Source organism: Styela clava, chromosome 8 (assembly GCF_964204865.1).
Source record: "Styela clava chromosome 8, kaStyClav1.hap1.2, whole genome shotgun sequence".
NCBI lineage: Eukaryota > Metazoa > Chordata > Ascidiacea > Stolidobranchia > Styelidae > Styela > Styela clava.
The window spans coordinates 12495651-12511600 of record NC_135257.1 but is presented as its reverse complement, the minus strand read 5'-3'; the positions used below and the strand labels follow the sequence as shown (position 1 = coordinate 12511600).

The following is a 15950-nucleotide window of genomic DNA, read 5'->3' as shown; positions in this document are numbered from 1 at the left end:
GTTTGCCAACAAAAGCATACACACATATATTACGTCTCCATGAAGGAGCGATTAATTTATGGTAACTTCTCTAAGTATTCGAGAGAGCTAGGTAAGAAGTGGACGTCAATGAAGTAAAAAATTAAAATTAAAAAAATTAAAAGTAAAAAATTAAAATTACTGACAGATTACTTGCATAAAAACTCCAGGCTCAACTGCATATAGCTCCGAGGCCTGTTCAGAAAACGGAGAGTGATTTCTAATAATGTAGTCCAAAAAATCATTGTCCAAACGCTATTGCATAGTGTCAAGATGTATATATATATATATATAATGTCATATGTAGGGTATTTGTAAGCTATAAATATTTTTTTTGTTTTCTACACAAATTCTTTGCGTGATGAAGTGTTTTTGAATTTTTCCAATAAAGCTCAATACGCGGAAGTATACTGTTTCGGAATTATTATTGAGAGATATAATATCAAAAAAAAAAATTCCCAGTAGGAAATTCACATTATGTAATATAAAACGTATTCAGCAATCTGAAAACATTGTTAGCAAGATGAGACGGGAATTCAGAGTTGACTTTTCAGCAGGCCTTTGGTAGATGTATGCAGATACTGGGAAGTGTTACTGCAATAGGAATAAAATGAAAATAATCACGAGATGAATGAATGACTAATGTGTGTGTATTATGAAAGTATATGGCGCTCTTGAAAATTTATGTCTAATCAAGTAAGTAAATTCATTTACATCTAAATCCTGTGTTGCAAATAGGTTCAGGATTTTCATATTTGTCTCATTACATGTGGCCCGATAGGCTATTCATTCCAGACGGGCGAGCTTAAATTTCCACTTTGTAGTTTATATATATTGAAAGCCACTTCCACCTCTTTACACGTATCGAATTACCAAATTTAATGTTTTTTCTTGCATGTGGCAGAATGGTTGGTGCTTTGAAATAAACGAGAACAGATGGAATCGAAACTTTTTGTTATCGTATCAACATATTTGGTTTTATACGTGACATCATACAGTTCTCTTTCTGCAGGGCAGATTTCGGATCTCCCCTATGAGGGTTAGTTTCATTATAGATTTTTTGTTACTTAATACAAAACAAATTTAAAAATGTCATTTCTGATTAACGAAAAACTACTTGACTTCTACGTTGAATCAATCACGTAAAATATATTTCGACGGTGTATTACTAAAAAAATACGCTACGTAGCCTTGAAAAAGTGACCGATTTTTTTTTATATTCTAGAATTTCAACCCGAAAGAGTCGATATAAAAGTTGTTAAGTGCTATTTAATTGTTACAGTGCCATCGAAATCATATTTTTTGAACCCAGACTCTAGAGTCGAAATCGCTATCCGGAGTCGGTATTTTGACTCAGTGAGATATTTAAGTATTCGATACACTTTCATTTTTTCAAAAGTTCAATATGGCGTGGAGATACAAATCTGGGCTCATATCATCGATCCCTCCCTATAGCGCCCATAATATATATTAATTTGTCTTACCAGATGGGTGCATACAAAAAGAAAATGATACTGTAGAAGCACATTATGGATGGCCAGCCGAAATATCGTGTTTTGTTCTTTTTGATAATTATTATTATTATTATGATGAAGAACGAAATGAAACAACCACAGATATCGGGACGGTGAGTTTATATGTTTCGCAAAAGTCTTTGTCAGATTTAGTTTTGTGATGCGAGAATTTAATTTTGTGAAAACGTACTTTCAAAAAAATGAAGTTTAGCGAGAATGAAAGATGCAAAAAACTACTATTTCTGCAATGTAGTTTTGCGAGTAGTGATTTACCATAACGAACTGCCAAAATATTGCTTCACAATATTTCGTGGGAATATGAATTTAAGCAGAATGCATACTCGATATCAGTTCTAATTTTTTGAAATATGTGATAACTTGGAAATGCAACTCCATGTATCTATTTGGTTATACAGCTGCAGTCAATCGATGATTGCTGTGGCGTTTAAAACAGACACCAATCATTGCTGTGCTGTAGATGTAGTGTGTTAATTCTTTCAATTTTATTCATTTAACTATTGAGCCGCTTACATCAGCAGTTCGTTACGTATTTGTTTTCTTATTTAATAACATTTATTTGCGTTATATTTTATTTTGGTTCATTCTAAGAGTACTTTAAATTTAAGTTGAATAAAGCCTTATATCAATTAATTCTCATAATTCTCATTCATTACAACATAAAATGAACATAATGATCGTTTTGTTATTATTATGTTATTGTTATTCTTCTTATTATTAGCCATAATTCGTTTCTTCTTTTTGTTGTGAAAAAGTCGCCATTTTCATTAACTACTGAACCAAATGATTCGACATTTTAGGTGGATAACTGGTTTTCAGTGAATTGTATTTCTCGCTAAAATGCTATTACTTTTATTTATTTCAATAGTTTCTGTGAGCTCTATGGAATTCGTTTTTTTTGCGCGCCGCGCCATGGCGTCATCAAAATTAAAAATTGATTACCTTGTGGAAGTTCCGTGTTCTCTTTTGTTGCCCTCTGGTGGTCGGGCGAAGTCGGGAGGACTGCAGTAACGGTAGTCTTATAGGGGTTGAGTGTCTCTATCTGCGTGTTCTTTCTCCAGCGCTATTTACCGTATTTCAACGAATTAACCCCACTGACTCATTCAGATGTGAAAAGAAACACAGTAGATTGTAATGCAAAATGTTCATATATATATTGCAGAGTTGTACGGTCGAAATGAAATGATACAAATGAAGATATATCAAAATATACACTTGAACCTTAATACAAGTTAAACAGTTCACATCCAAATCAGTATTCACACACGGAACATAGAAAACACCTTTCTCAACTCACGAGCGGAGGTCGGAAACACGTCATTTATCGCTCGGTACACATAGGAAACACAATAAAACAAAAAGGCCACAATAACCTAGTTTCATTGAATTCAACACGCTAATACCACAAATGGGTTGAATAACTTAACAAATCTATAGTAACAATCCTCATTCGCTATACAGTCTACTGTGACAAATTGTATTCTACTTCTTACGCAAACTGCAACTACTACATTTGCAAGTGTATTTCTCGCAAAGTTTATTCCCGCAAGGCTACATTTTTGCAAATGTCGATTATCGTAAGATTTGTCCGAAGAGAAGTTCATATTTAATTTGAAGAAAAAAAATATATATTTCGCGTATTTTATCCCACGTAAGGGCATCCTCGCACAATGTTTCTCGCAAGTTGAGTGCTCTCCTGTGAAATACCTTTCCTACATTGATCTTGTAGCCTTTCCGCTCAAAAATATTTTGAACTCTTCAATAAAAATCTATTCGTTTTGAAGTTTTTAAAGTTTAATTTTCAATTCTACTTTAAGTACAAGTCTTATTTTTTAATCATATACAAATAATCCGTTATGGCCAGTCAACAGATTTTTAGTAATTCGGTGGTCCAATGTTCCAATTATATGACATTTTTTATTACAGTGCATCGTTATGACGGTTCCTTTTTGTAACATTGTCTACAACCAATCTGTTTCCAATGATTATGATGTGATGAGCAACACTGCTTATTTCATCCAGGACACCGCGAGAGATACTCATTCAGAATACCTTGTACAATACGTGGTAAATACACTTTTCAATCATACAATCAAATATCTATTTTAATTGTGGGAAATAATACCAAACATAAAATGAATTAAAAACGATTGCTTGTCTTCCAATTACCAAAACTTCTTTCATCTTTCTATTTCTGTCACAACTTCGCGTTGCGTAGCATAAATCAAGTCATACCCATACAGTAACTTAACATCGAGCAATTGGCAAACGTTGATAAAAGTTCTCATCCACAATGCATCGGTAAATAAATACCATGTATATTTTATATTCAGACTGGAGAACACTGTTCGTATCAGTTTATAAAGCTTCATAAAACTCATGTTACGAATTCGAGATGTGGCGACACGACAGTAGAAGTTAATTCAACGACAAAATTTGGAGCTACACGAAGCATGCGTTGTGAAGGTAAGAATGATTGCCTATTTCAAAGTATCAAAACTACCATTGCACGACAACACATTTGATATTGAATCAGCGTTGGCTGAATGCGAGCCATTGATCCCAGTAGCCTGAAATAGAATTTACAAAAAAATGCAAAAAAACTGCGCAGATTTGTTCACACTGGTCTACATAGAAAATTTGTTGTAATTCACTATCAATTCAATACTAAGTATTGTCCTAGCCTTTCGGTCGTTCATCCTATTTGCCTCAAACTACAAAAAAATAATGAAAAACAACTGTATGAATGAACATTTTTTATTGATGATTTGATTTTTACTTTTGATATCCTTTTGCAAAGGAAACTCTGACACAGCGCTTTTAACACGGCTGAGAGAAAGAGGAGAATTGTTTTACAAATGGAAGCATAATTGTCGTAATACTTCAAAAGACGACAAACAGGTAACAAGCAATTTTATACAAGTTGCATTCTGTGGCATATTTTTCATAATGCAAATCACATGACAACTAATGGGTTGATCATCAAACGAACACGGCAAAGGAATATTAAGTAGATGTCATTTACCTAGAAACACAAGGACCAAAAAATTGTGCCATTATGACTGAGTAAAACTTACTGAGCCCAACCTCATACCATAACAACTAGTATACTTCCATCAATTTACGCCCTTCAAGCATCTCTGAACTTTGTTTGCCTGTCCAATCGGGAAATCGCCATAAGTTATCCGGTGGGTTCGATTAGAAATGTTGCTATATAGCATTTATGGTCATATACCTTTCATGTCTACACTCTATTGCAGTGGTCGGCAAACGTTATGTACTTGCGGGCCAAATATACACATTTCCGGTAGCGTCCGGGCCGCATTATTTTCGCCTACGAACAATCGCCACATTAAACTTCAAATTAGGTCGCACTTTCACTGTCTTTTGCTCTGCTGATGTCTGCCACAATGAGATGTATATGTGGCCTTTTTGAATATATTTTCAAAACAATACATTGTTTTTATTTACTAACCAATAATGTGAATGATGTTGTTTCTGTGTCATTGCTAAAGTGTTAAAATCAAATGGCTCCGCGGTGCATCGTCCAAATGACGATCTGATCAGCGAGTACGAAATTTATCCTTAGTGTGATACATTTTAGATAAAGCTACTCACAGCAATATAGGCTTTCGAATGTGCACATCAAACGTTCGGCATTGATGCACATATGAGCAGTGGAACAGCCCCGGGTCGAATTTCGCATTCGCAATGACACGTTTTGCAATGGCGAATAACTTTAAATCTCGTAATAACTGCGATGCCGACTGTGCATATCAAGTAAACTGGATTTGGAAAGCGCAAAAAAGAAAAATATTTTTTTGTCGACCTTCGTTCGACCTTCGTCGGAAAATGACCACCGTTTTCCCAACATTTTTGAATTACAAAAATTAACTTTTAATTACAACCAACAATGGTAAACTACATAAAACTGACGCCATTTATTACAAAACAAGCGCCGTACAGCAGCATTTGTTACCACATATATCTGGGTGAAGACAATAATAAATTTGGGATCAATTTTTGTTTTATGCATTTAAGGTCGGGTCGTTCGAGGGCCGCAAAAAAATAGTTCGCGGGACGCATTTGGCCCGCGTGCCGCAGTTTGCCGACCCCTGCTCTATTAAATGCCATAAGTGGTTCAGCTGCCAAAGCCATACTCACGTATAGGCTTGCACGTAATTGACAAAAATCAATTCCGTAATTACGGCAAAATCAATTACGTAATGACCCCGTAATTGCGATATTTTTCCACGCATTTAAACCTATCATAACAACCAATTGAATCCACTTCTTTTCCGAATGGGACATTGAAGTTGGGTTTTCATATTCTTGGCAGTACTACACGCCGGCGACAGATGTTGAAGACAAATATCAAGGAGTGAATTCAAATAAATTTTATTCTGATTTTTATCTTTTGTGTTAGCTTTGGTTTTCCTTTATCACCTTCGCAAATTAACCATCCCATTTTTATGCGATCAATTTTATTTTATCATTACCGACACTGGTATACGGATATTTATGGAAACGATAGTTTTTTAAAACCACCTTAATACTGAATAAAAATTACGGGTTTCTAATTTATTAACCAACGACGAGCGTATTCACTCGTTTGATTATACTTGCGATTTCCTCGCGACGAAGACTTGTTTTTGCAGCGTCTTCTGCATTATCCGACATTACTGCCTTGTTAAGCATTTTATAATAATAATTATTGATGTCGACTTATTGACGATATTCCGATTACCATGCTTCATTTTACATTTAATCATCTCGCGGACTGAATGTTTATAACATTATTTGCGATAAATTTAGATCAAATATTATTTATTTGAGTATAATTTAAATATCGAACTTATATGATATGCCTTCTCCGAAAATACAAAAGTTATATCGCAAAACAATACATTTTGTGACATTTATTTTACACTCACGACATTTATTTGCTAACTCAAGTCGGCGATCCTATCGGCCAAGATTGACACAAGTTTGGTCGAGTGCCGGTGGTATTCAAGTCGACGATAAATCAAAATAAGTTGGCGCATTTGGTAAGACAGTTAATCATATATGGCCGAAATATTGAGAGGAATTGTGAAAAACATCATGCGGACTGATATATAACGATAAAACCGTTAACAGAACATCAAGATTTTGTAATAGAAAATGGATCTCGCACAGAATAAACACACTGGCTCATATTTGATTATATATGATAGCAGTTAAATTTTTTGCGGTCCGCGAGGAATCCGTCGTTTTGCTGTTTCTCTGCCGTCTCAATCGCTTTACCGATGCCGAGAAGACGAAGTTGCGTTGGTTCATTACGCAATCTCTCTTTTGTCGTCATATTGCTATTTGATAAGCGCGACATTAATTATCACGGCGAGGTATTGGCGCGAGTGATCAATCGCTCTTTTCGCTTATTTGGTTCCAATTCGTCGCGAAAGCTCTTCGTTAAATTTCACAAGATAGTCGTGTTGAAAGGTTATGGATATTTTCCTGTTTATACCCCAAGTCTGAAATGAAACAGCCAAAAACAATATGATATTCCATGTTCATATATCAAGTGTTGATATTAACAATAAAGAATGGTTAAGCATTGCTAATCCACACTTGGTGGGGAATTCCCACTATTCAAACGCGTGACTATAAAATAGAATAAAATAGAAACGGAACATATATACCATAAGTAACGGAAAACTGGAACAAGTAAATAATAAATAAAAGTAAAATGGATACAAATGTTTGATAGACAATGTTTGATAGATTGATCTCCTGCGTTCATTAGTCATTTCACCCGAAGAAGTTGAAACCGGGCGTGTTAGCGTCCATCTGTCTTAACACAATTCTTCCCTCTATCTACGGTTATTATGTACATTGGCCATGGCCATGCTAGATAAGATGCGAGAGAAGTTCAAACCAGGTGTGTTGGCGTCAATCGGTCTCAACGCAATTCTATCCCTTATCTACGGTTAAGTTACGGGAGAAGTTAAAACCAGGTGTGTTGGCGTCAAACGGCCCTACTCAGTTCTTCCCCCTTAACTACGTTAATAATTTACATTGGCCATGCCAGAGAAGTTGATAATAGGTTAGTGAATGGCAACGCGTCATGCCCTCCTTCACCTACGTAGCAAGAAAGGTAAAAGAGAGAAAAACGGCTGCGAATACCGGAACTCTAACTTCTACTTGTTGAGCTTTCATTTTTCGCAATCGACGAAATTGACTGCTTTGAAGAAAGCTCGTTTCAATGCAATAATTACGACTTTACGTAATTCGTAACTTCCCTTCCGTAACTCAAAATAATTACGTAATTACGTAAATCCGTAAATTACGTGCAAGCCTACTCACGTATAACAAGAGTGTTCTGAAAACTTAATTTCCGACGTTAGAAATTTAGATAGTGAACCTTGGCTGTCGCTGTTCGATAACCAATCCTGGTTTCCCGCGACTTCCCTTCCCCAGTAAAAATGTGTGTTTAGCTTTATATTTAGTCAATTTCGTATGTTATTTTTTACTGGATGGAAAAAATAAACTTGACAATGACCATCAACCATCGACCATCGGATTAGGTTACAGAGTGAGTCTTGTACGACCAAGAATGCATAATGCTTTTGCTACCGTATTGGGACCCAACAATGCATTTTTAATTTTTAAGGCAAACTAAGTTTCAAGTATATTAGCATGACAGTTTTTTTCTTGATTTTGTCTGTTTTAGCTCACAATCAACAATTTTTCGCCTAGCGATACAGGCACATATACGTGTCTTGCTGTTTACAAGGGGAAAGAACTATTTGTGATGAAATATAATATCTGTGGAATATGTAAGTCTAGGTTTGCTGTTGATAAAACGATAACATTGTTGATAGGAGATAACAGTAAAAATATTATACCTTTTTCTAAAAATTTATCGAAAAGTGACGTCTTTGGGATGTTTCGTATTTTCCTAATATTTTGCAATCTTGAACTAAATTTTGACGAAATAGGGTACAACAACATTTATTAAGAGATGTGGAATTTTAGAGTGTGGGGTGGTGTTTTAATGCAAATCGGGCGGGAATGTGAAAACGGAAACAATCGTTTTGTTGAATTCAAAGTTTGTCAAAGACTTGTCAAAGTTGCAAGTAGGATTCGGCATTTTCGATTCAATTGCTAAAGCCAACTTTAGTGGAAAATAAATATTAAATTAATAAAAATATTTGTCAATTCTCATTTGAGCGTGGGACAAAAAAAAAATTTCCTACTCAAATTTTATATAGGTTTCAAATTCAATTTTTCGAAAAGTTATCAAAAAGCGTCAATATTGCTCATAATGATGCTATTTATACAATATATAAAATATATATACTTTTCAGTTGCCAATACTGCAGAACAAACTATGTCAGTACATTGTCCAGAAACTGTGTCTGTGAAAATTGGACAAGAAGCAGAAATTATTTGCCATGCGGATTTAGGAATTGGTAAAGCAAATAATCTTCTCGTTTTTTCAAATTGGACCAAGGTGAGTAATTTAACGCGAAACCCGGTGTCACAAAAATATCGTGTCCCACCTGCTTCCCACTTTTAGCGCGTTTGTCTCACTTTACTACACATATATATCAAATTTTGCTACACTTGTCCCACACTTATTCTACGCCTGTCCTCCTTTTTAGCGCACTTGTCCCATTTTTCACACATGTCCCACTGATCTAAGTTATGGTGGATTTTATTGTGGGGCAAATAAATGAACTAAGCGTATAAAATTGAATTCTTACTACTTCTGGTTTAAGACGAAGATACTATACTATAGCAGGATGTTAAAGTATTCGCATGGAGTGAGATTACACAACAGTCAGTGAAATATCATTTCTAAGATTGTAAAAGCAATATGTACCGAGCTATATATATACTACTATAGATACTACAAAGGATGTTTTGAAGTGAATTTTCACTTAAATTTAAACCAAACTATATAGATTATACTATAGGATATCCACCAAATACAACCAACTAAAACTAAGTTTGTTCTAGGCGAACGATTCATTTAGATGTGAAAATTTAAATGAAGGAATAAGCAACTCAACTATAGGACCAAGAATAACATGCCTAACGTGAGTTTCATGCTGAGCTACCGTGTTTACCCGAATATGTGACCTAGCCTGAAAGTGGGACTTATCCTGAATTTGAAAAATGATTCTAATATAAGACCTCTCTTCAAAATAAGAACTATTCGATGGCGCGAAATTTTTCTATTAAATTATTAACCTAAAACATGCAAGAGAGGAAAACGTGTTATTTACAAGTAAATGGATATCGTTTTCATATTTTGTATATCTGAAAATCTCGTAATTCTCTACTTTGTCAATTTGTTTTTGATAAATGAAAATAAATACATCTTCTCAAAATAAGCCCTAGTGTTATTTTTCCGAAAAAATTGAACTAAGTCCCTGTTTACTTTTCGGGGAAACACGGTAGCTACGTTTTGAGTCTAGTTTTACATGGTTACTGTAAAGTTATTTATTTATGTGTATCTCAGAATTTTCAAAGAGAGTCAAAGATACTGGCAGTCTATACTCTATCTATAATACAGTAGTAATAGCCAAAAAGGTCAAAGCATTTCTGGTTAGAAGTGAAAGAGCTTTACTTTGCACCAAATGCCCTTGAAAGAGCGCTTCAACGTCGATAAATCTATCAAAGGGCTAGATGCAGCAGATTTCGTTCATTTCTTGAGCGTTGTTCACTCAACTTGATTTGATCCGACTTTCACACTGTTTAAGATACTCTACGTCCTACGTCTAAGCCGTGAGCAAAACTGCTTTAACATTACCGAACTTTCCGTTGTCTTGGCAACTGCAGTAAGCAAGTATTGATTTGATGTGGCCACGCAAAAAATCCAGCTATAATTTACTTTCAGAGAGTCCAACGCTACAAAACAATGTTACAGTTTTCCTACTCCTCTGCCCGAGAAACCATCACACGACATATTCGAGGTCATATTGAGGATAAGGTATAAATGAAACCACTATTGTAATGTTAGTATGCTTGTAAGCAATGTCAACTCCCTGTTGTCAAAAACCTATACCAGCAATGAAAGGGGGATTTTTAAACTCTAAAATTGTTAGAAATTTGGATTTAGTTGGTTGATAACTTTATCTTTGTTACAATTCATTGTTGGTAACCCTACACGATATTCGCTTGGAGAGTGATGTATCCTTTGGGGAACTGGTCGGCAACCTTTAGCATTGAAAGAACCATTTGGCATACTTTCAATCAAATGACCGTCTTGCGACCCGTTTTTACCGCTCGCGATTTATACTTCGGGAACCGCTGTGATGTGTAATTAGTGAGAAGTATTTGGCTGTGTGCTTCCCAATCCTCACGGATTATAAAAAAAACAGCGCTCCCGTAGTATGGGAACCAAGATGGCGGACACCGGAACGTAGTATGTGTACCAGGTTAGCGTTAGGACATAATTTTATTTCAATTTTTCTTATTTTAGTTCTATTACGAGTTCGGAGGCTAGCCAAGAAACTCCCGTAGTATTTGTACCTGGAATTATGGCCTAACCCTAACCTGGTACACATACTACGTTCCAGTGTCCGCCATCTTGGTTCACTTACTACATGAGTACCCAAAAAACTGCTGTACGCACTTTGATTCCACGGGAGCCAGAGCTCCGAGAACACCGAGCCGCATGTGGCTCCGGAGCCGCAGGTTGCCGATCGCTGCACCAGGGGTTGAAACCCGGAAATTGTTCATAGGATTGATTTGTGTAAATTATAAATACTCCGCCCGTGTTCACATATATTATTACATATATATTCACGTTTATTTAAATCATCAAGCGAAAGTTATCAAACGGTTGTTTATATATTTCTCACCCAATAAATTAAGTATTTTACCACTCGTCTGTTGTTATCGTTAACTTATCCAAAAATACGATAAGAAAACGGTTCATACAATTTTTTATATAATATTATTTTGTTATAGAAATGTTACTCTCAACGATCTGGGATCCTATAAACTGAGGTTCAATTACTCTTCTAATGAGGAATCCGCAAATATAAAGTTGGTTGCAAGCATGAGCAATGTTTTAATAGTCATAAGAACTGCTGTTATTGTTGTAACAATCCTGATGTTTTCAATATTAGTTTTATTGCTGCTGTTACTATGGAAAAAGCATCTTTTTCGGTGGCTCTGGAAGAAATATTTTGGACCGTACGAAACAGGTTTATTTACAATCATTTTCAAACTGTAATTAGAAGTTCTTATCTTCAAGAGTGTTTGTATTGATTGCTTTTATAATAATAATTGGAATCGCACAACAGTAAAGACTTTATCATCTGAAACTGGTGTTAGTTTTTCATTTTATTTTTCCACTCTATCTATTATTACTATTTTTATTGAAATCAAAATGTAATAAATACGTTTATCCAGATATCAGCCGGAACGATATAATCCGGCGCAGGCCACAAATAAACTGATTACTTTATTTCTCACTTATATATACCTACCTGTGCGAAACTATGATTTTCTATATTTAAATACATTGATCAGTAGATGATTAATTCGAACATTGTTTCAGCATGTTGTTCCATATTTTTTGGAATATTCCAAATCAATCTACTTGCATATTATATATATTATTATATTATCAATCTATTATGCATATACAACATCACTATTATATGTAACAGTTGATCTGATCAATTTAGCTTCCAATTGATAAATTAAATAATCTTTTGAAATATTATTTTATACCGACCTGGTATCAACTCATGTACAAGTCCAATTGTATAGTTGTACTTTGGATTAATAAAAGAACTCGTTTCCGAAACAGTTTTGATTGAAGCGGGAAATAAGATGTCTGAAAATTTAGTGATGTTTATTGAGATGCATTTTTAAAAGGAAAAATCCTGTTTGCAGTCGTTGGTTAGATTGACGAAAACATATCATTACGATTAGAAAATACCCTTGCAGTAATATATTAAACCAAGTAACAATTATGGTAATAGCTGTGCCCATAAAATAATCTTTTTAAAGTCCTACATTTAAATTTGTGTGTTTGAATGGCTATCCTGATATATTTGCATCCAACTTAGGTTACTATTGGTATATTGAAAATAATAGCTTGCATATTTCATTGTTTTTCACTTTAGATGTTTACCCCTACACTGCATACCTTGCTTATTATTATGACAACGATCCGGAGAAAATGTCCGAAATGTCAAAAATGAAAGTGGAAACATTGGTTTTAAACATTGAACGCTTTATCAGTCGTTTACATGGATCAACATACAATGATCAAAAACAGTCAGACTTGGACCGACGTAAAATATTCCAATAAATATGCTTGATACTATGCTTGAATAATGCTGGCTTGATATGCTAGGCGAACTAATTATACTCCGGGTGAAGTTGTGGACCCGGTGATTCCACAAAATATTTCTTACAATAATCGTCAACATACTAAGGCTTAATGCATATATAATTATTGAGCCTTCCGACTGCAAAAAAAATTTGAGGTTGCAACGTCGACTCCAAGAGTTAAGTTTTTAAATCCGCCTTCAGACTACAAGAAGTTTAGTAATTAGACGCCGGCTGCGACAATTCAAAATCGGCACACTCCTACTGTATATGCTAACGATTAGTAACTTAACTTGAAGGCCCTGATGCCAAAATTTGTATAAATTTCAATTAATGTTGCATACAAATTTTAGGCGAAACTGTAGAACTTCTGCAAAAATTATCAGAATGCCATCGGATCATTATATTGCTATCACCGGAATACATTAATGATTATTGGAGTTTACACACAACACATCAGGTACAATATCTTGAGAGATTGAATAGAAAATATACAATTTTTTTAAAATAATAAGGATTATGATGAACATTCATTGTCAAGGAAATTTTGATAAAAATTTGTCATTTTATTTTTTTGGTTTTCAGGCTCTTCAAGAAGTTTTGAATACAGAAAAAAAGTTGATATTTATAACGATGCCTGGCGCAAAGAAAGCGGTCTCTCTTTCAGATGATAAAACGAAATATTTATTGCAATATGCAATGAAAGTAAGCTATTGTATGTAATTAAACGAAGGTTATCACTAGTGTCGCTTACTGAACATGAAGTTAACCTGTGGAAAGTTTTACTAAATCATCGTTCAACTCTATTGTTATATTTTTGTCTCATTGTTTTTTTTACACTTTCTCGAAAAATTGACTCATTGAAAAAACCACGTCGTGGTGTAATTTAAAAAAAATATGTGGTATAACAACGAGCACGAGAAGTCTTGATGATTCAGGCAGAAATGAAAGTGAAAATTTTTAGAGGATGACACAATCTTTAACATCCGATATTTTGAAAGCGGTTGGTCCAGTAGCTAAAGAAAAGAGCATTCGTTTTTCGAATGTGTATTGAATTCGACGCCATTAGTACATCCACGATCCGTTAACACCCGACGTGGCATTGTAGGTAGTAGGTACACAATGAAAAAAAACGGAGCTTTCTTACAATGTACTTGTTTTCTCTGTTATTATGGTAGCCTTGAGACAGATATATTATTAAAATTATCTCAATAATTTTATTCAGCGAAGCACAACTGTGCATTGGTCTGGAACGGTACCATTTTCCAGTACATTCAAGTACAGAATTGGGTACGCATTACCAAAATTACGTCCAAGATGCAATCAGCAGGTTCAAGTGAGTGTTTTTCTTGATCTGTTAGTGGTCACATAAGACTAACTTTTTGCGATCTTCTTACTTTTCTGAACAAGACTTTGTTAAAATCAAATACAGCTAAAAGCTAAAAAAGTAGAAAGCTTGTGTTAAGTGCTATCTTCAAAATAATTAGATTCAGAAGAATGTATACCGAATACATTTGCACCATGCGGAATGATATTGAGACGTATCATATTTTTTTTATATTTCCAGAATCAAGTTTGATTGCGAGATGGGGATTTACTGTACTGTGTAGTTGCTTACACTGAAAACGTATGGGAACGTTTATTGATGAAACCTGCGAAATTTTATTTGATGAATATAGTTCTTATTTTTGTAACTTTTTCTTCAGTGATTAAAAAACTCAGATTACAGATACAGATTACAGATTTTGCAATGATGCTGCTCCAGGCGCAAAATTCCCACCACAAGGTTTGCTGAATGCCGCGATTTAAGTAAAAAAAACGTATCATTCAATTCACTATATTTTGCCAACGACGAGAACTGTATTTCATCAATATTAGAAGCATAAGTCATACTGTGTAGTATAAAACAGATTGAAATTGATTTTTTATTTTCGATTGCGCCTAAGATTTTCCAAGGTATATCTATATTTCTATATATAAATCAGTATCCTTTGCTCTTATAAAAAACGAAAGAGGCTATAAAAGAGGCTGTTGCTCAAATATTTGAATACCAAGGCCAAAACGAAATAGCATTAAATCTCTTCAAATTTTGGAATAAAATAAAATACCATAGAGCCCGTAAAAGTTTTTGAAATTAATTAAAGTGAAAACAATCTTTAACCACTAAAAAATTCAAAGCAATTGGACCTGTAGTTAGAGAAAAGCGACAAAAAGTAAAATGATATTAACAATAGCATAACAATAACATGATAACGAAAGGATCTATAGGTTCATTTCGTGTCCAATAAAGTGAAGTTTTAAAATTGAAATTAAAAACGACTAAAAATGTAAATACAATTTGGTCCCTCGGGCGTGGAAGTTTTGCAATAAAATTGGATTCTTTATATAATTTTTGATGAATAATGTTTCATAAATTTTGAAACGAGCAAAATAAATTTTTTTTTTCAAAGCTTTGAAAAGTAATTTATTTTTTATAATGATGAAATGTAATTTTCCGCCTGACTATAAAATGAATGGGGTGTAAAAACTAAAGTATATATATGTGCTGATAGTTAATGGGAAAGTCAAAATTTTCCAGTTTTTCATTGTCATTTTCATACAATTTGTAATTTTGTTGCAACAAAAATCAACTAGGTGTCAAAAATTTCACTGTGTTTTCATCGATACTCAATCTATTATCAATTCAATAGTGTTTTTGTGTTAGCAACTGGCGTTTGACATTTATCCGTGTAAGTTCAATACACCAGAATGTTCATCATCATTATTAAATTGTTCTTAAAATTGTTGCAGTGGGAATTCTTAGAATTTGTGTGGTATTGTTTTTTTTTAACTTTTTATTTGTATATAATTATGTATTGTGTGCTTGTGTACTATACTTTGAATATACTCAAAACTTTGAATTTCTTGAAATTGTTTTGTACGCATGTAGAGTAGACTGTTCTTTCCCATATTAGAACTGAAATTTATTTGATTAGCTTTTATGATTTGTAGCGTTCGTTTTTGTTCTTTAGCAACGACGAGTATGAGCTCTCAAATGGGCAGACCTAGTGCTTTTCCTAC

At 34.2% G+C, this 15950-nt stretch overlaps 1 protein-coding gene across 3 annotated transcripts; it reads left to right on the top strand.

The window, feature by feature from the left end:
- Positions 1–422: 422 nt before the first annotated feature.
- LOC120345736 (uncharacterized) lies at positions 423–15781 on the top strand. Of its 3 annotated transcripts, XM_078115678.1 has the most exons (17): positions 423–714; positions 923–1057; positions 1506–1645; positions 3477–3617; positions 3884–4016; positions 4351–4451; positions 8263–8368; positions 8900–9045; positions 9555–9634; positions 10438–10530; positions 11514–11752; positions 12683–12853; positions 13244–13350; positions 13476–13595; positions 14116–14226; positions 14458–14517; positions 14597–15781. In XM_078115678.1, exons 2-16 carry the CDS (start codon positions 955–957, stop codon positions 14467–14469), a joined length of 1803 nt encoding a protein of 600 aa, XP_077971804.1. In that variant the 5' UTR covers positions 423–714; positions 923–954; the 3' UTR covers positions 14470–14517; positions 14597–15781. The 3 variants fall into 3 exon arrangements, with proteins under 3 accessions (XP_077971804.1, XP_077971805.1, XP_077971803.1); XM_078115679.1 differs by lacking the exon at positions 14458–14517; XM_078115677.1 differs by having other exon boundaries at positions 14458–15781.
- The last annotated feature ends 169 nt before the right edge of the window (positions 15782–15950 follow it).

What these genes read in the sequence shown, in the direction of transcription:
- LOC120345736 (XM_078115678.1), top strand. Translation starts at nt 955, where the DNA reads ATGGAATCGAAACTTTTTGTTATCGTATCAACATATTTGGTTTTATAC. An exon ending in TTTTGGACCGTACGAAACAG is followed by an intron (nt 11,753 to 12,682) that starts GTTTATTTACAA and finishes TTTTCACTTTAG; the next exon opens with ATGTTTACCCCTACACTGCA. An exon ending in TATTGCAATATGCAATGAAA is followed by an intron (nt 13,596 to 14,115) that starts GTAAGCTATTGT and finishes AATTTTATTCAG; the next exon opens with CGAAGCACAACTGTGCATTG.